This window comes from Chelonoidis abingdonii, chromosome 1 (assembly GCF_003597395.2).
Source record: "Chelonoidis abingdonii isolate Lonesome George chromosome 1, CheloAbing_2.0, whole genome shotgun sequence".
NCBI classification, from domain to species: domain Eukaryota; kingdom Metazoa; phylum Chordata; order Testudines; family Testudinidae; genus Chelonoidis; species Chelonoidis abingdonii.
In genome coordinates, this window is record NC_133769.1 from 96,525,217 (window position 1) to 96,544,497 (window position 19,281).

A 19,281-nucleotide genomic window follows, 5' to 3' on the forward strand; every position below is an offset into this window, starting at 1 on the left:
CTTTAACACACTGCACAAGAGCACCAGGAATAAAGCATTCTTGAAAGAAGGGAGAGTTTACTTGTTAACAAAGTGAGCAGAGGCAATTAAACTAACCCAATTTTCACTAAATTTTTATATAATGAAAGGGTCTGTTAAAAACAGGACTGAGGAAAGGCTAAAAGCAGAGTAGACCATAAAGTCCACTTGAGTGCTGTGAAGATGTAACTTACCTAATCAGCACCTCCATACTAGAGCAGGGGTGGGTGAACTTTTTGCCCTGAGGGCCACATCTGGGTATGGAAATTGTATGGTGGGCCATGAATGCTCACAAAATCAGGGGTTGGAGTGTAGGAGGGGGTGAGGGTTCGAGCGGGGGAACAGCTCTGGGCTGGGTCAGGCTTGGGATGCAGGAGGGAGTTCGGGGGGGTGGCTAGGAGTGAGTTTGGGGTGCAGGAAGGTGCTCTGGGCTTGGACTGAGGAGGGCAAGAAAGGGATCAGAGCTAGGGCAGGGGGTTGAGGTGCAGGAGGGGAGTCAGGAGTGCAGGCTCTGGGTGGCACTTCCCTCAAGCAGCTCCCAGAAGCAGTGGCATATCCTCCTGCCAGGCAACTCCTGCATGCTGCCCTATCTGCAGGCATCACTCCTGCAGTTCCTATTGGTCACAGTTCCCAGCCAATGGGAGCTGTGGGGATGGTACTTGGGACCAGAGCAGTGTGTAGCCCCCTGGGTTCCCCTATGCATAGGAGCCAGAGAGAGACAAGCCCCAGACCCCACTCCCCAACAGGAGTTCAAGGGCCAGATGCAGCTCCTGGACCAGAGTTTGCCCACTCATGTACTAGAAAGTACACCAGAAAACCCTTTGAGATATGTACATATTAATTACAAAGTAAGGATGTGATAGCATCAGAATGTCTTTCCAGTATTGTAGACTGCTAACCTTCAAGTCAGGGCTCACTAGAAAAAGGATCCAGAGCAATTTTTCCCCCTGACATCACTATTATGTAGTGTGGAGGCCCATATTACACCATAAAACATCACCCCATTTTGCCTACAACAGCTTAGTCCTGCTTCTGGGCCAAGCTCATGCACCTGTTATACATGGAGAAAGGGATAGACCACAGGATGGGAACAGGGCTGGAACTGTAGTTACACTTCAGTTAGCAACATTGTCTTCTAGAACAAGACCTGGTTCTTAACTATATATAAAGGGTGTAGTCACTAGTCTGACGCTTTCTAGTGCTGGTAGTTTAAACACATTTACATGTCATAGGTCCCACTTTGATACAAAAAATCAATGGAAGTAATGAAGAGGAACCACCCCAACATGCCCTTTTTCAAGGTATAGCTCACACCTCTGCTTTCAGACATCTGACTCACCCTCCTTTGAGAGTGGAAAAGCAGTGTCTGGGTTACAGCCTAATGCAGCATTTTTCAATCTGTGGGTCATAACCCCAGCACATAAGGCTCGGGGTTGCCTTGCTCTGGTCAGCACCGCCAACCTGAACATTAAAAGTCCTGTCAGCACTGCTGCCCAGCTAAGGCAGGCTAGTGCCTGCCTTTTCCGACACTGCACTGTGCCCCAGAAACGGCCAGCTGCTTGCATGCCTCTTCCTAGGAACAAGACCTGCTGCTGGCTGCTTCCAGGACACAGCGCAGTCCACAGTGCACCCTGGCTGTGCCGCTTGCGGTAAATCCGTGCCTGCACCCCAATCCCCTGCCCCAGGCTTGAGCCCCCCAACCCAGGGTCCCTCCTGCATCCCTCATCCCCAGCCCACAGCCCTGACCCCCTCCTGCACCCTAACCCCTTCCTCCAGCCCAAAGCCCACCCCCACACTCCAAACCTCTGCCTCAGCCCTCATCCCCAGCTCCATTGGGTTATGGGCACCACCAATTTTCTTCAACTAGGTCCCCAGGAAAAAAAAGAAGTTTGAAAACACTGGCCTAATGGGATGTCATTATCCCTCTTCCCTCCTCAAAGGGAATACATGACCTGATATTTAATGTTTAAGAGGAAACTAGTTATCTTTAGCCTTTTTTGCCTTTGGCAAATTTAGCTTTCAAAAGGGAAAAGATCCAGTTTTTTTTTTCTTTACTGCTATTACCGAGCACTAAATCGTTTTCTGCCTATGCTATTATCAGTATATGTTCACAACTTTGATTATGCTTAAGGCAGAACAGAATCCAACTTGTTCTTGCATAATGATTTTGGTTCTGATAAGTTTAATGTGTTAATCAGTACAGTAAGATGCCACTTTTATAGTTCTTGTAAGCATACACACTTGCGAGGTAAGTCGGATAGCAATGTAGCACTATTTCATCCACCATCATACATTCTTCCACTTATTTAAAATGAGCAAGTTTTGTTGTACATGACAGCATCTCTTCTATGCCATTCCCACTGTTCCAAAGAAGTAAAGGTTCCAAAACAAACCTGCATTTATTCAGACACCAACAAGGCACAACAGTGTTCATCTGAATTGGAGGACCAGAGTTGGGATGAGGTTTATTTTGCCATCTGCTACCACCAGCAGAAGACACAATTGCTAAGAGGATCTATTGTCACCAAAAGGAAGAAATAAACTTATTTCCACTAGAGTCTGCAGTGTTTGACGCAGTGAAGAGATTCTGTCTGCCCCCCCAACCCCCGCCCTTCTTCCACCAGCATCAAAACTAAACTCAGACCCAACACCCAGGTGAGCAGACTGAAAGTTTTAAGCAGAAGGGAATCACCCCTTTGTCATCAAAGTCCTCAGTTCCTGGTTAGAACTTGCTGAAATACTCAGTCAGTGCATCTAGAAGTTCTTGCTTCTTCCCACCGCCTTTCAGCCCATAAACCCTGCATGCTTCCTTCAGAACAGGCACGGTGAATTTGCCCAGAGTGCCCTTCTGTACATGGCTCCTAAGCTCATCCTTGGAGACTTCCATCCTGGGCTTCTTCTCTGTTTGGCCAGCACCTTCTCCTATTAGAAAAAGAAATTTGGATCACAACATTAAAAGAACTGTATGTATAGGGAAAACACTGCAAAACTTAATATGCCAGTCTAGTAACCGATAAGTAAGCAGTGGCTTAATAGCTATGTATAGATATGTGGCAAATGTCTAGATTCTGCATTTCATCTTTGAAGCAGCTGTATTGGTTATTGATTCGAGGAGATCAAATAACCAATGTCAGTTCGGTTTATTGAGATGGTACAGGAAAGAAGGTTCTATACAATACCAGTCTCTGAAGAGCAGTCCCATGCAGGGATATTATATTCACCTCATGCAGAAGGTGTGCTCCTCAAGTTACATATTTCAGCTGGTTTTATTTATATGATTTTACAAGCTACACATTTCTTTATATGTCACTAAAATCCAACCCATCAGTTTGTTTCAGGTCCCTAGCTTGTTTTTCTGTTCCTCCCTTATCTTTGTTTTGAATACTAGCATTCCTGGTACTGATCTAGGAAGGTACTTCTCTAGTTTGTACTAAGAGAGAACAAATTTCCTATCTGATTGTGCCAAATGCTTACTTCAGCAAATTCAAGGAGATACAGGCTACTTAGCATAAGTGAACAGGATTAGGGCATCGGCCAGTTTAAGCTATTTCACTTGTGATACAGCATGGGCAGAGGGCAGCAGGACAGTGTTAGCAGGGAACCTTATTCCCTGCAAGGGGAGGAAGGTTTGCTATAGATTAACTAGAGCACCTGAAGCCAATTCGAGCACCAGCAGTCAGTCATATGATAAAAACCCCTGCTTCAGTCAGACAGTGTGGGAGTTAGAGCAGAGAGCATTTTGAAGGAGTTGGAACAGAGAACAGTTTTGAAGAGAGACCAAAAGGAAAGTTTGGAGGAGTGCTGCAGAGAGCTGCGAAATCCAAAAAAACCCTAGGTAAGGGGCAACTGGCTTATGTAGAAGGAGGGCTAGAAGCCCCTTCACAAGCTGAAGGGCAGGAGAGGGAAGTAGCCCAGGGGAAGGAACCGCTAATTCAAGTGGGTCACCACAAGCCTCAGGGCCCCTGGGTTGGGACCTGGAGAAGAAGGTGGGCCTAGGTCCCTCCCTCTCCACTCCCTTCCTCAAGGACGCTAGTGGGCTAATTAAAATACCAATTCAGAGGCAAGCAATGGCACCCTGAACCTTCCCCAAAGAAGAGAAAGCACGAGACCCAGCATAACAGTATCGGGAATTTGCCACACACTGTTACAATATTTGTGCTTAATATTACTGGTGCTTAATGCATATTTAATATACACACATTTATATGCTGTCGACTAATGTATCCTGGCTGGAACGGTTTGTGGCTTAATGGGAAAGACTCCATAACCAAATGACACTATGGGGGATTTTCACAGGGACAGCACAGCAGAATGTAAAGTCCCAACATGGAATCTGGCTAGGACCCCCTAGTTAACATCCCACTCTTATGAAAAGTCCCATGGAATCTTAATTACAATTGTGGTGTACAGCTAAGTTCATAGTGGAACACTGCATCGTTACTTTAAGGGAAGAAATCGCTTACTACAGCCTTACAAAAAAATTTAGCAGCCCAGGCAGTCTTATTCATGGTATGGGTAAATGATAATAAATAAATAAAGATTTTGCTGGCCTGTCTCGAAAAAAAAAAAAATCACCTCAAGCCAAAATGAGCAAAAACATTTAAAGGTTGCTCTATTTATTGACCCACATTACTTCCTGCTGCAAGCTGGGTTTTCCTTAAGAGATCTCCCATTCATCCAATTTGACCAAACGCTATTTCAGCTTGAGAGTTCTAATGAGGCCACAATCCCAGGTGGTATGACTCCATTTTGGCTTGAAGCCAACCGACAGTCTATCAGCGACAGTGGTTTCATAACAAGTTTCTTTAAACCATGAGATAAACTGAGAAATGCAGACTTCTCAGCACACAGCTAATATGGACAGAATGCTGCAGGCTCCTCACTGCCACTCACCTTGTTTCCGCTTCATAGCTTTCCCTTCAGGATTGTAGTCAGGAGGGTAAACCAGCTGCTTAAACTGCTCCACCAGATCACCTAGTCTGTGGTTCATCGCCTCAACCTTGGGCTCTGACAGAAGAGAAATTCATACTCACAAAAATATAACCAAGCACAGGGAAACCTGTATGACTGAAAATGTCACCACCATATTCCTGTGTACCGCAAGAGAGGATTGTCTTCAGAATAACTATCATTCCAAAAGGCTTTGCAAAGATGAGAAATTAAATGCAAAAAGGTATGTTAATGCAATAGTAGTTACAAATTTTGAATGCACAAGAGTCAGGAAGTGAGGTTCTCAATGATACCATTAACTTATATTGCCCATGTGTAATGTCTTACTACTAATTAGACTTGTACATATACCTAAACAGGAAGGACAGACATGCTTATGCACAGACCAAACAGAAGAAAAAATATAACAGCATGCTAGAGAAATAGGTATGCTGCAGCTTTTAATTCATCTCACTGTTATGTTGGACTATCCCTATCTGTTTTTTATATTCACCTGTTGTCTTTCGTCTTACACTATAAGCACTTCAGCGCAGAAATCATTTTTGCTGTGTGTATCCACTGTCTAACACAATGGGATTCTGACTGTTGAATGGGATCCTTAGGCACTACCGCAATACAGATAATTTTAACACTTTTCCAGACATACAGAAAAACAGTGAAAAAAGTTACAGCTTTTCCTGGGAAAATTCTCACATATATGCTCTTACTGACCACAGGGTGGCATCATTCTGCCACTATAAATCCACTGGACAAGTCATTCATTCCATTAATTTATCAGAGTTAAATGCTAGCTAGACCTTTTAAAGAAGGGAGTTACAGGGAAAACAGCAGTTTTCCTATAAGGAAAACTGTTCAATCTTCATTTCAAAAAAGTAAGTTATTCAGTCTCCCCTTTACTTTCTTTGGCCATGACTTTAAGACCTAATGAGGGATTTTTGGAGAAGAGCTGCTCCTGACATCTAGATACCTAGATTCAAAATCTAGGTTTAGGGCCAGTTTCTGCCTTCAGTAAGCACTTACAGCTTTCATTCACTTAAGTGAGAACTGCAGGTCTGTTCAAGGGCAGTATTTAGCTCTAAGTCACAAGTGATATGAGTTTCGTCTTAATTTAGTGCAAGTGGCCATTTGTACACTGCACAAAGTTAGCAGTTTTTCAACAGAACTGGAAGGGCCATTTTATCAAGTACTTATTGGGGAGGAAGGGGTATCCGAGAGGAAGAGAACAGAACCAGAATTACAAAATTAAAGAGACTGAAGTATGTTATTACCACCACACACTCTGAATTAAGTCCTAGCATTGCACAAGGCTAACTGGTTTAAAAGCACCAGAAGTCCATTTCTGTTTTCCAGAAACACACCACCGTCTAGAGTGAAAAATCAAGTGGCCTCTACCCCCACCCTCTTTGCATCCACTCATCGTTCTCACGTGTCAGATCTTCAGCTTGCTCAGGCTCGATCAAGTCCAGTGCCAAGGCTTCCAAGTTCCTAAAATGCTGCTGCAGAACCGGATTCTCAAAGCTGTCGTTCCTGCCATCAAAACCCAGAAACATTCAACACACGTCAGGAATAAGCTGAGCCCATAACTAGGACTACTGAGCCCCCAGTCCAGAAGTCAATTCCCCATCCTCCCCATCACAATTAAGCATCCCCATCACCAGTGGTGCTTCACTGAGGACTGGTTTTCTCTCAGGTTTACTGCCTGCAGAAGTAGTCACCATGTCGCCAGCTTAATAAGCTGCCAGTTTATTAATAAGCATGATGTATATATGTGAAAGAAATGAAGACGGCATCAGCCCACACTTCAAAACCAGTTTTGCCCCTTTCCACGCAGTCAATATCTGAATACACATTCTCTTTAATGTGAGCACTATGAAGTTGATCCTCTTCAAGATGGAGAGGCATAACTCCCTTTAACAATTATCCAGTAGGACTTTTCATTTAAACATCCTAAAATGCTTGACTTACAGATAGATCAGACATGGGTTCTCTCATGGTCACTGAAACATACTGCCTCTGGAACATGGTGTAATGGCCTGCTCTATGGGACATGTGTTAAAGGAGTCCCAGAATGTACTGGTACAACTGTTTAAGGCATGCTGTGTGGGGGTGGTGTCAAAATAGCTCTGCTACACATGTTAGTTTTTGGTTTATTAATATAGTGTCTTAGGCATAGCCCACTGCATGTGAATGTATGCCTCAAACTGTTGCAAGGACAAACGATGTAACAAACTAGTTCAGGCAATCAATCTCCCTGCGACAATCTCCTAGCTTAGTGCAAACACACCTAAGCAGAGTGCCTTGGAGACCTATACCACAGCTAATTTTCAATTAGCAGCTCAATTTTGGCCCCTTGAGGTAGGAGCTTTGGGGTAATTTCCAAATGTGAGATATTGCACCCTGGGATGGAATTAGGACTAATTCATTTTATCTAGACATGTATTGGAGGTTTGACCAATGGGGCAGACAGCACAGTGGATTGCACCAGATGAGAGCAGATCTTTAGGTCAGGTCTGGTTTAAGTTTTGTGGCCAACCATTATAATCAATACCCGAAAGCTGTCTGGCTTAGCTGTTGTATGCAGACACCATACCGTAAAAGTGTTGCATGATCAAAGCATTTCAAACAATGGTTTTATATAATGTTTAGAGTAGACATGTCCTTGGAACACCAGACAGCCAAACAAATTCATTCAAAGTTAAGAAAAAGCACTCAAGTTGACTTATAAATTGCACAGTTTCAACCACCTAGTGCTTTGAAGTCTATGATTCTGTGTGCATACCACAGCTGCCGCTGAACACTGTACAACACAGCAGGTGATAGCTTTGCGTTTTCATGCCCCGTGCCTCTGGCCTCCATTCACCTGTACTTGAACCGGAGTTTCTGGATTATTTCCTTCATTTTGTCCACCTGTTCATCATTGGCTGGGACCTTTTCTGTAAAGTCAATTTTCCGTTTGTCATCTGCATAAGGCAGGAAAATGAGGTGGAAACCTAGACCAGAGAGAGACCAGAGATCAGTTATCTGAAAGCCTGACCTCAGAACAGCATGTCGAGGGCAAGCCCAAAATGCTTTGCAGTTGGGTCGGCAGGAAAATTTATCTATGCTAGCCAGAGACTTACTGTATACAATCTGTCAATAATGCACAATTAACTAGCATCTCTTCCCTTTTCAGACACTTCTTAGGCAGTCTCTTTTCTGAAGAGCCAACATTATCTTCAGGGGTATTCAAACAGCACACAGCACAGTGAAGCCCAATCCTGACTGGAGTCTCTGGCCACCATAATATAAATCAGTATCAATAATAATTAATGCTGCTGACTTTTGAGAGATACGATCTAAGTGTGTGAGCAGGAACTAGGGATTCTTGAGTTGTAATTCCATCGGACACTGATTCTCAGTGGAGTTGGGCAAGCCACCTGTCTTTTCTGCACCACTCCATCAGGAGAACACTGATACATCTCACAGTGGTGGTGTTGCGACAATGGAATTAATGCTTATGAAGAGATTGGATAGAACGACACACTACATGCATGCAGCATTATTTTTCTCCCCAAACTTCTCAACCCAGGGCTCTCCAATTATAAAGGTGAGGAAAAGCAGAAGGAGAATAATTTACCACTGCTCTTTCATAACACCCCCACTCAATTGTTACACAGTGACAATCAGTAAATGAAAATCATCATCACTCAACCTTCAGAAGAGCCCAGGGACAGAACTAAATTCAAGGAGGCATAAGAGCTCCAGGTAACCAACAGAAAGAGATTTTTCCATTCTGATGTTGGCTACCTGAAGCAGTTAGCAAAGATGTGGGAGGGGAGGGAAACTGTTGCAGCCACATTGGACTTGCGTGTTATTTTATCCAGGCAAAACGGACACAAATGGAGGCTTTTAAAATGTGCAGCAGGGCACAGTACACAGGTGCAACATGGCACAGCTAAGCAAGACCAATACCAGCCTTGCATCAGAAATCCATAGTAGCAGGCATTCATTTTAAATTGCCTCAACTGAAAAATTGTAGCGGACCTGTGCAAAGCAAATATTTCAGGTGAGCAACTGTGGCTAGAGACCAATGAGCAACTTGTTCTGTGTCAGATTCCTGACATGACCATCTCCTCTTTTGCGAGTCACTTTCTCCCCAATCTTTATACTAGGCAGCAGGCAGTATCTGGCAGGGATAGTGCATGTTCTCTAGCTGACAGCTTTTTTCTTGCTGCAAGATGGAAAAAATGCAGTCTCTTCACATACCTGGAGGGGCTGTCTGCACTTTCTGTTCATCCAGCTCCTCTTCCTGTGGGACCAGGGCCACAAAACGGGGGGGAGTGTTCCGGCAGCGGGTGTACCTGCACAATGCCATCACCTCTTTGTCTAGGCACTTGGTCAGTAAGGCATTAAACAGAGTTGTACTCCCTGTGCAATAAAAGCCATATATCTGTCAGACTAAGAACCCTGCTCCCTCTTGGGACACAGACACTTGACCCAAAACATTATAGGCCTTAGCATCTGCCACTTTTTGAATATACCTGCAATACTCCAGATGGAGGCCAGAAGAGGAGGCAGAAAAATAACGTTAACAGGGCAAAACTCTGAGATAACATGGTCTCACCTGAACAGAAGAGCAAGAGAATGCTGGAGATTGCTGGACTCGCCAACATTTGCAACAGGAGAAGAGGGAAGAGAATGGAAGGAGATATCTGGCAAAGCCCCCCTTCAATTTGGATATGTACAGTACACTCTCTTGGAGGCCTAGCAATGGTAGACCCAAGGCCCTCACTGCAGAGGCAGGGTACTAAGAATCTAGGTTGTAAAAACTCCATCCTCTTTCCAGACCAAAACATTAGCTTTTATTTTCACCAGACACCTAACTCAGACTATGTAGTCAAGAGCCATGCAGGTGCTGTTCTGCTGGACCTAAATGGACCGTAAGGCAGTAAAGGAGTTAGCTAAATATCTACCCCAACACTCAAGGGAGTATGCCTTACATCCCATACCAGGAGCACTGTCTCAGATGCTGAGGGAGAAGGGAACCCTGTCCTACCAGAGCCCTTTTTAGTTGATGGCCTACTCTGTATGTGACACAACTATTAACTACTTCATCTCAAGCACTGTTCACTTACAAGTTACTGTATTATCTCCCCACTCCAAGAACACACATAACATGGTGACGGAAGATAAAAAAGGCCCAGGTTCCAGCCCCTACAGTTACATCTGTTTATAAAATAATCCAGAACTCCCAAATGCTAACACATACATCCCTCCTTGGCATTGCCTTTGTCCTGCTTAGCTGATATAATTGCCACCTTTGAATCTAGATTTCCTACCCATGACCCTAGAGCTCTCTGTTCTGGTTCCTGCCTTCCAATATACCTCAGGTTTCAAATACAGACACTACTGTGAATGACAAAAGCAAACCTTTTGCGGGCACATTTGATCAGCTGCTTATAAGACAGAACAGGTTCAGAAGCATAGTGGGGAAGGAAGAGAACATTAGCTGTGACTGGGGGAGCAGAGAGTTAAACCCACATTATTGCTCTTTTAAGATTTGGTACAGTAACTCCTCACTTAATGTCATCCAGTCTGATGTTAAGTTGTTGATCAATTAGAGAACACGCTCGTTTGAAGTTGCGCAATGCTCCCTTATAATGTTGTTTGGCAGCCACCTGCTTTGTCCACTGCTTGCAGAAAAAGCAGCCCATTGGAGCTAGCTGGTGGGGGCTTGGAACCAGGGTAGGCCAGCAGCCCCCCTATCAGCTCCCCTAAGTTCTCTGTGCGGCAGCCATCCAGCAGGCTATTGATTGCCGGGTGCTTCAGCTGTCCCTCCCCCCATTGCTGTGTGCTGCTCCTGCCCTTTGCCTTGGAGCTGCTCCAGGGACCCTCCTGCTTGTTGTGGAATGGGGGGAGGGAGGAGGAAGAGGGGTGCTGATGTCCGGGTGTCCCCCTGCCCCCACTCCTGTACCTCATCTTCACAGATAGGGCAGCAGACATGACAGGGCTCAGGACGGAGGGAGCTTGCTGGCAGCTGCTGCTGTCTCAACTTACTGATTTACTTAAAAAGGCGGTGTACTTAAAGGGGCAATGAGCACATCTCTCTCACACACTGTGTCTCTGTCTCTCCTTCTCTCTCTCTTTCACACACACACACACACACACGCACGCACACGCACACGGTGTGTGTCTCCTCCCTCCATTTGTACTGTCTTGTAGAGTGAGCGGCTACATTAACAACGTGTTAACCCTTGAGGGCTCATCTGAGTGCTAGTTCATTATTTAACAGTAAGGCATTCCCTGGGAAATATCCCACTGTCTTCCTCCACCACGTCAACCAAGCTTCACAATCATTATTGCTGTGTACAGTATTACATTTTTGTTTAAAAGTGAGGGGGGGGGGGGAGAGAGAGAGAGAGAATGTGTGTGTGTCTTTTGTCTGGCAAAAAAAACTTCCCCTGGAACTTAGCCCCTCCATTTACATTAATTCTTATGGGGAAATTGGATTGGCTCAGCATCATTTTGCTTAAAGTGGCATTTTTCAGGAACATAACTACAACATTAAGCAAGGAGTTGCTGTACTGGGCAAGGGAGCAAACTAAATTCTATATGTCCTATGTCCCTCTTAAATGATGGCTCTGTTTCACTCTTCTGTCAATTAGTTTGCTGTTGCACTGCCAGGTGGTCAATCTCTCCCAGTTTTGCTTACCACTAATGAAGGACTCTTCAGGATAGATGAACTGGGAGGGCTTGATGTAATGGTGCTGTTTCAGCATCACCAATGGTTTAAAGCCAATCAGGACCAAACCTGGGGAATCAAATCTCTTCACTTCTTCTACCTCCTCTTTCTCCAGTACAATCTGACGGTTCCCATAGGTCTAACAAATAGAAGAAAAAAAGACAATTATGAGAATGGAGAGGTCACCCATTCAGCAGAGAGGGCATAAGGAGAATGGATTCCATTGTCCCTATGATGAAACATATGGGGGAGTGGCAAAAAGGGGACTGTGGGAATGGGCAAGATGACTAGGTTACCCACCAAAGATATTTTCCAGCTCAAAGGAAAGATCTGTGAGATGTATTTCCAAGCTGGCATGAGGAGAAACCAGCTCACTGCTGGTTAAAGCAAAATCCAAATGGTTTCACACACAGGATTGAACAAATCAAATACATTCAGCGTTGACAAAGCCAGCTGTTTAAAAGCACTGATAGCCAGTCTACGTAAAGAGCAGTCCTGCTACTGCCCATAATGGAACATTTCTCATGCGCCTTTCAATTTCTCTAATCCCAGGTTTTTAAATCACCCATTCAGACAATAATTTAATTTTTATCTATTCATCACCAGTCCCCCTCAGACACACTTTGGATCCCTTTGCACTAGTTTCCATGGTACTCCATGGCATTCAGTGTAGGACCTGGCAGGATGCTTTATGGAGGAAGTTTTGGCGTGAATGACTAAGAAAATCTGCTTCAGCAAATTCCCAGTAACAGGAGTGTGCTTACAACCCTCGCTTCTAAGCGGACATCTGTGAGCAACCTGGGGGTTGAAAGTACTGCTTTGTTTCACAAATCTGATCAGAATAGTATTTAATCTCAGTACTTTCATCCAGTCTACAATAGGTCAGACAGGAGAGAAATGTTTGGATTTCAGCCTTGTGCTTCTCCAAACACCTTCTGCTCTGAGAAATTGGTGTCTAATGACAATAAAACCCAACATCTTCAGCTAAAAGAAGGATTGACACAAAATAACTTTATAGTCATATAACTCCTTCCATCCTGGAGCCTCAAAGTATTTTGCAGACCGTATACAGGAATCACTTATCCAGCCCTGAAATACAGCTACACCTGAGCATGGTGTACCATGCAATACTACATGGCGGCAGGAGGAGTGAAGAATAAAGATGGAATTTTAGGGATGCAGAGTGCAATTACCCAGGTTGGAAGTTAACTTAGACATTGAGATTCATACCCCTGACCTTATGGTAAGTAATGATTCAATGATATTCTTTATAAGTGGTCAAAACCTCTGTGTTTAGATCATCAAGAAATGGTACCAGCAACAAAACAAGAGCTGCTAGTGTCATGTTTTCAGGATGATACAGTTCTGATTCCGAAAGGACAGCACACCTTATAAAGCCCCAGCCTCACTTCCACTAATAGCATTTTTCTCCCTTGAAAGCCTCACTCAAGCAATGACCCACTCAAATTCTGCTTAACTTATGAATGGGACAAAGACCCCTAAGAGGACAGAGGTGCAAACAGTACGAACAAGTGGTACTGTGCCTTTCTGCACATCATCTTAAAAGGCCAACAGAAAAATAAGCAGCAGGTTTATTCAGATGCTCAATGTCCTTGCAGGTCCCCCAGCACCAGGAAGAATAAGTGCGTAGGGAGTGCGTTACCTGAGCCTTCTTGGTATCACTAGGTAGAAGCAAGCTGCCTGTCTCTCGATTAAATGTCCGTGTCTTTGTTTTCACAGGCTCATTGGTTTCCCGATAAAGTTTCACTGGAGATGGTTTGAAAGCTTTCTGGACCAGGCTGTAAACACCTACAGTGAGGGACAGGTCTTTGCCCAGATGGAAGTTTAACCTGTGTGGAAATAACAGACAGACTTCAAATTTCTAAATGGACACTTTTCATAAAGAAAGTCTCTCACATTACAGTCTATTCCCCCAGGTTCGCCTTTATTCACTTTCCAGCACCACCTGCATCTCTGAAATGGAAATATTACTTACCTTGCAATTCTGCTTCTCTAAAGATATTGTGCAGGATTCTCAGTCCTGGGTCAGAGGTCTTTAACACAAACCACTTAGCAGAACTCACAGGTTCTCCATTCTTTTTACCCTTGAAGGCAGCTACAGTGAGGTAGAGCACAAGACAGACCCACTACTGACAACTGTGCACCACTTTCATGCTCAATGTAAATGCTGCTCTTTGACCTCTTAGCCAGCTCCTTTGAGCGAACAGGAGGCAAAGCACCCATAAAAAGCCAATTCAAGACAATGCAATAGCAAAAACATGCCTTTGGGGGGAAAAGAGACAAGGCTTGAGAGAGATGGTAATCTACAAACTGATTAGAACAGTGAGAGGGTGAAACAAAGCATTTCCCTTCCTCTAAAGAGAATGTCAGCATAGGATTCTCACTCCACAAGAGTTAAAGAGCTTGAGGGATGTCCCCAAAGGAGGGCAATAAAGTGTTGCTGCAACTAGCAGCAACAAAGTCAATGCCAACAGTGTGAATAAGGAAGGAGGATGTTATATAAATATATATATATATATATAAATTATATCCTTCCTTATTCACACTGTCTGCATTGACCTTATTGCTGTTATCATTAACAACACAAAGGAGTAACGTACCTTGTCCAAGTACTATGTCAGAGGTTCCAGTCTGCAAAAAGGAATAGCAATCAGTAAGAAAAGCCCACGCAAAAACTGGCCACTTGAAAATCTGGGATGACATCCTAAGAAGGGACTCTCTCCTGTTTCTGAACCCAAGCAATAATGCTTTAAAAATGCATGGAGAGATGACCATTTGTTTGCTTTGCAGACATCTGTGACTGAACCTTGAGGTTGGTTATGGCTGGAACCTTCCCTCAAATTGAGTGGGAGCCTTGACAGAGACTTCTAGTTTCAACCCAGCCAAGTCATGATATGCAGGCATCCAGTTAGACATGGTCTTTTCAGGTACAACACTGCTGATCAAACTGGTGCTAAACAAAAAACAAAACAAAAACAAAAAAAACCACACACACCAGAAGAAATTGGGTACAATTTCTAACGGTTTCAGTCTGCTCCATACAGAACCTCCAGGGACATTTTGACATCTAGCATATGGTGAAAGGCCTCCCCAGACAGGCCCACAGTCTGGGGGAAAATGTTGGCAGAAGGATAGGTAGAAGTCTACCACCACCTTGAAGAGGAAGCTTGGATGAGTCTGCAGCATTAACTTATCCTTCTAAAACATGGCATAAGAAGAATCAGTCACTAGGCCCTTGAACTCACTCTGGGCTGAAATCATTGCCACCATGAAAATAAACTTCCTGGAAGAAATAAACTCACACAAACTGGATGGTTCAGAAGGAATTTTCAGCAGCTTTGTCAAGAGCACATTAATATCCCATAACACTTTTTAAATGTGAGTTTTCAGATGTGTTAATCCCCATAATAACCAGAAAACAAGAGCCTGCAAAGACTAATACAAGAGTGACAAACTGAAATAGCTACCAAACATGCTGGAATGCAGTAAACTAAACTCAGACAGGTGAAGGCAGTCAAGCAGTTGTTGTGCAAAGGCCCACTTTAGCCTGACTTTACCACAAACATTAACATTTTCTGGTTTGAGTTGTAGATTTTTTGCCAGTAGATGATTTCTGAGATGCTTGGAGGACATGAGTCCCATACTCAGACTACCATGTCAAGAAAAGGGCTCTGGGGTCATGATGAAACAAGGATGATTCAGGCCACTCTCAGAATAGGAGAAGGCATGTGGTGGCTAGAAGGGGCCTAGTTCACATTCTATTTTCCACTACTGCAATCCTCAAGGGTCTACGAGCTAGGAGAGTTCCATTAGTCTTGTGCTAGAGAGTTAAGGCCCAGGAGTGAAAATACTGCTCAAATGGTATCTCTATAGAACAATCCTTCCACATGAAGAAGGCTGGACACAACCCCTTCCAGAGGCTGCTGATGCTATTTCAAAGTGTTGACATGTGGTACGCACCTGACCAAAGCACGCTTCTTTGTCTCCTTTGCTCGCACTTTCTTCATGAGATCTTCCAGCTTGCTTGAGGCATCAGTATGGACCCCCAGGTCTTCGTCCTCTGCTGTGTTTATGATATCCCTGTAGAACAAGGAGATATCGAACCCCCCAGGCTTCTTCAGGTGCATCAAGTCAAGGAAGATACCTGGGGACAAGGTAGAAATGTGGGGAGGATCACACAAATTGATTCCTACTTATATTGGCATGTTCATACAATACTCAGATATTCCTTTAAATGGGAAAGGAAGTTGAAATGGACAGTCGTCCAAGAACAAAGAGCTGTCCTTTTGCTGAGAATTTTTCTTTTTTGGTAAGTGTTGGTTCTTGTAAGAAAGTAGTTAATGAAAACTAGCCTGGTAATTCTTTGCATCTAGTCAAGCAATGCAGCAGAGGGACCATGCTCAGCTCCTATCTGGGAGGAGAGTGACCCACTGCGGCCAATGCTCAAAGCAGCACTGACAGGCTCCCAAAGAAACTGCATCCTCCTCATTCTTGTCCATAGCGAGAGGAGTGGAAGAGAAGATGGAAGATTATAGAGAATCCCCCACAAAATTCTCTTTTGCCAGGTATAAAGGATAATGTCTTAAGGATGCTTGACTACCTTTAGGCTCTAGCACGCCAACTGAATTCTAAAGGAATTGGCTGTCTCAACCACTTGCTGTGACTACTGCAACATCCTTCTTTCTGGCCTCCAAACATATTGCTTTCCTTCAATTCATGTAAAATACAGCTATAACTGAAGGCAATTTCTGCAATACCCTTGAAAAACATTACTGAATTAAGTTAAAGTATCTCTCGAGTCCATTGTATTAAATACAAAGATGATGTGTTATTATTGGCTTACATTGTATGTAACTTGTCTGGAGGGGGAGAGGGAAGGGAAGAGACATGATGTGAACCCTGGAAAGTGTTGTGAATGTCAAAGGACTATATTCAACAATGCCAGGCAAGGATGGACTTTGGAGACTCAAGTGTCAAGTGATTTGCCTGGGGAAATCTCTAGGGGGAAGGTGAATGCAAATTCCCACTTCCAATTACGCAAAAACACAGCTTTTTCAAGCTATGGCTTGAGGAGGGAACCATTGTCTACTGATTATCTCTTCCCAGAATCTCAGGATCAAAGGCCCAAGCTGTATAAAGGAAAGACTGCACTATTCATGGGTGCGCTAGTTCTGAGCTAGGTCTGCTGTGAACTTGTAGCCACAGAAAAACCCCTTTGCAGAGTTTTTAAGATGGATTCCTATCAGCGTCCTAGCTAGAGCTGGAAGGTGATCTCTTGTAAACTTATTAGAATGTATGTAGATTTTATTGTTTTTAATACAATCTTCTCGGTAATGCTTTCCACCTTAAGAATAAATATGTTTGCTTAGAAAAAGCTGTGTGCTAACTTGTGACTGCTGGCAATTAGAGCTGTTAATAGCCTCCGGTGAGAAAGCAAAGCACAGACACTGGTCTGTTTATGCACTCTAGCTTGCTGGGGATATTTCAGTATAAGCAGGGAACTGTGCAGGCTGAAAAAAACCCAGTCAGAAGGGAGAGAGATGTGGGTTTTCACCAAAGAGAGGTGATGGGTCAGAAGCCTAGAATGTGTGCCGTTGTTGAACCGCAGAGAGGGAAACAGATGCAGTTGCTAAAGTAATCCTCTTTGCCTGTCAATTTGATCATGTCACTCCATTCCTGGAAGAGTGGGGGGAAAACAAGAAAATACGAAGGGGGTTTAATTTCTATGGCCCCTTCAATCCCTGACTACAAGCCAAGACAAACAAAAGGGGGTTAATTAGTGCCTATTAACCTCAAAAAACTGGACTGAGAGCCTCTAATTTAGAAAGGATTTTTATGTTTTGACTCAAATATTTTGAGGAATTGTCTCCAGAAATGTAGCAGCCCAAAGCTCAGTTTACTCCTAGGCAATTCCCCAAATCCGATCACGTCATTCACTTTCCTCCAAGATTGTACAAAGCGGTTACTTGGTGTCTGCTGCAGGGAAGCATCACTTACTCTTCATTAGGCTCAATTTCTAAATTAAAGGTGAAAATGCTTACCTGTCTCTCGAAGGTCAGCAGCTTTGGTCCTTGCCAGTTTAGCTTTAGTGCTGTCATGTCCATGAGGGTTGTCTTCATTGGTGAACAGCATGATTCTTTTGTGGCTCATCTTGAGCTGGACATCACTGAAGAGATTACAGCAGGCCCAGAGTGCCTCGCCCAGTGAGTAGTCAGCATTATGGCCAAACGACTCACGAAAGAGTACCTTTCCCTGATCTCCCTTGTACTTATCCAACTCTAGCACTCTTTTGGCACCTAGATGGAAAGACAGCAAGGGTATTACTGGTTCTAGTTCACACACAAAAGCCAAAACCTGTTGACCATTTTTCCTGCCAGAGAAAACACATTGCTCCCTACAGCTGATGTTTGTCAAATATTTCACATCATCTCAACTGCTGAAAGGGTCATGGTGTAGAGTAGGAAAAGTGTTCAGTGTCTTAGGGTATGTCTATACTACGTGATTATTCTGATCTTACAGAAACCAGTTTTTTAAAACAGATTGTATAAAGTTGAGTACACGCGGCCACACAAAGCACAGTAATTCGGCGGTGTGCGTCCATGTACCGAGGCTAGCATCGATTTCCGGAGCGTTGCACTGTGGGTAGCTATCCCATAACTATTTTATAGTTTTCGCAGTATCCCCTGCCCATTAGAATTCTGGGTTGAGATCCCAGTGCCTGATGGGGCAAAAAACATTGTCGCTGGTGCTTCTGGGTACAGCCTCACCCCTCCCTCCATGAAAGCAGTGACAGACAACCGTTTCGTGCCTTTTTTCCTGGGTGAACTGTGCAGAGGCCATACCATGGCAAGCATGGACCCTCCTGAGCTCAAGACAGCAATCATGGATGTTTTAAATACCTTGCGCATTCTCGTGCAGTTTATGCTGAACCAGGACCTGCAAAGCCAGGCGAGGAGGCGACAGTTACAGCAGAGTGGCGACGAGAGTGATGAGGACATGGACACAGAATTCTCTCAAACTGCAGGCCTTGGTGCGTTGGAGATCCTGCTGGTAATGGGGCAGGTTCTAGCTGTGAAATGCCGATTTTGGACCCGGGAAACAAGCACAGACTGGTGCGACAGCACAGTGTTGCAGGCGTGGGATGATTCCCAGTGGCTGCAAAACTTTCGCATGCATAAGGACACTTTCATGGAACTTTGTGACTTGCTTTCCCCTACCCTGAAACGCCAGAATACCAAGATGAGAGCAGCCCTCACAGTTGAGATGCGAGAGGCAATAGCCCTGTGGAAGCTTGCAACGCCAGACAGCTATCAGTCAGTCAGGAATCAATGGAGTAGACAAATCTACTCTGGGGGCTGATGTGATGCAAGTAGCCAAAGCAATCACTAAGCTGCTGCTACGAAAGGCTGTAACTCTGGGAAATGTGCAGGTCATAGTGGATGGCTTTGCTGCAATGGGATTCCCTAACTGTGGTGGGGCAATAGATGGAACCCATATCCCTATCTTGGCACTGAAGCACCAGGGCACCCACTACATAAACCGCAAGGGGTACTTTTCAACGGTGCTGCAAG

The 19,281-nt window shown here is 44.3% G+C and overlaps 1 protein-coding gene across 4 annotated transcripts in view; it reads right to left on the reverse strand.

Moving 5' to 3' along the window:
* Window positions 1-2,180: 2,180 nt before the first annotated feature.
* XRCC6 (X-ray repair cross complementing 6) overlaps window positions 2,181-19,281 on the reverse strand; it is a 55,451-nt gene continuing 38,350 nt past the window's right edge. For all 4 annotated transcript variants that reach the window (XM_032787261.2, XM_032787251.2, XM_032787236.1 and 1 more), the window contains exons 5-13: window positions 17,752-18,006; window positions 15,671-15,854; window positions 13,353-13,539; window positions 11,660-11,828; window positions 9,214-9,375; window positions 7,829-7,958; window positions 6,395-6,495; window positions 4,912-5,025; window positions 2,181-2,940 (exon numbers count right to left, since the gene is read on the reverse strand). In XM_032787261.2, the coding sequence (XP_032643152.1) occupies window positions 2,741-2,940; window positions 4,912-5,025; window positions 6,395-6,495; window positions 7,829-7,958; window positions 9,214-9,375; window positions 11,660-11,828; window positions 13,353-13,539; window positions 15,671-15,854; window positions 17,752-18,006 (1,502 nt within the window). In that variant the 3' untranslated portion in view covers window positions 2,181-2,740. The remainder of the gene's footprint in view (window positions 2,941-4,911; window positions 5,026-6,394; window positions 6,496-7,828; window positions 7,959-9,213; window positions 9,376-11,659; window positions 11,829-13,352; window positions 13,540-15,670; window positions 15,855-17,751; window positions 18,007-19,281) is intronic.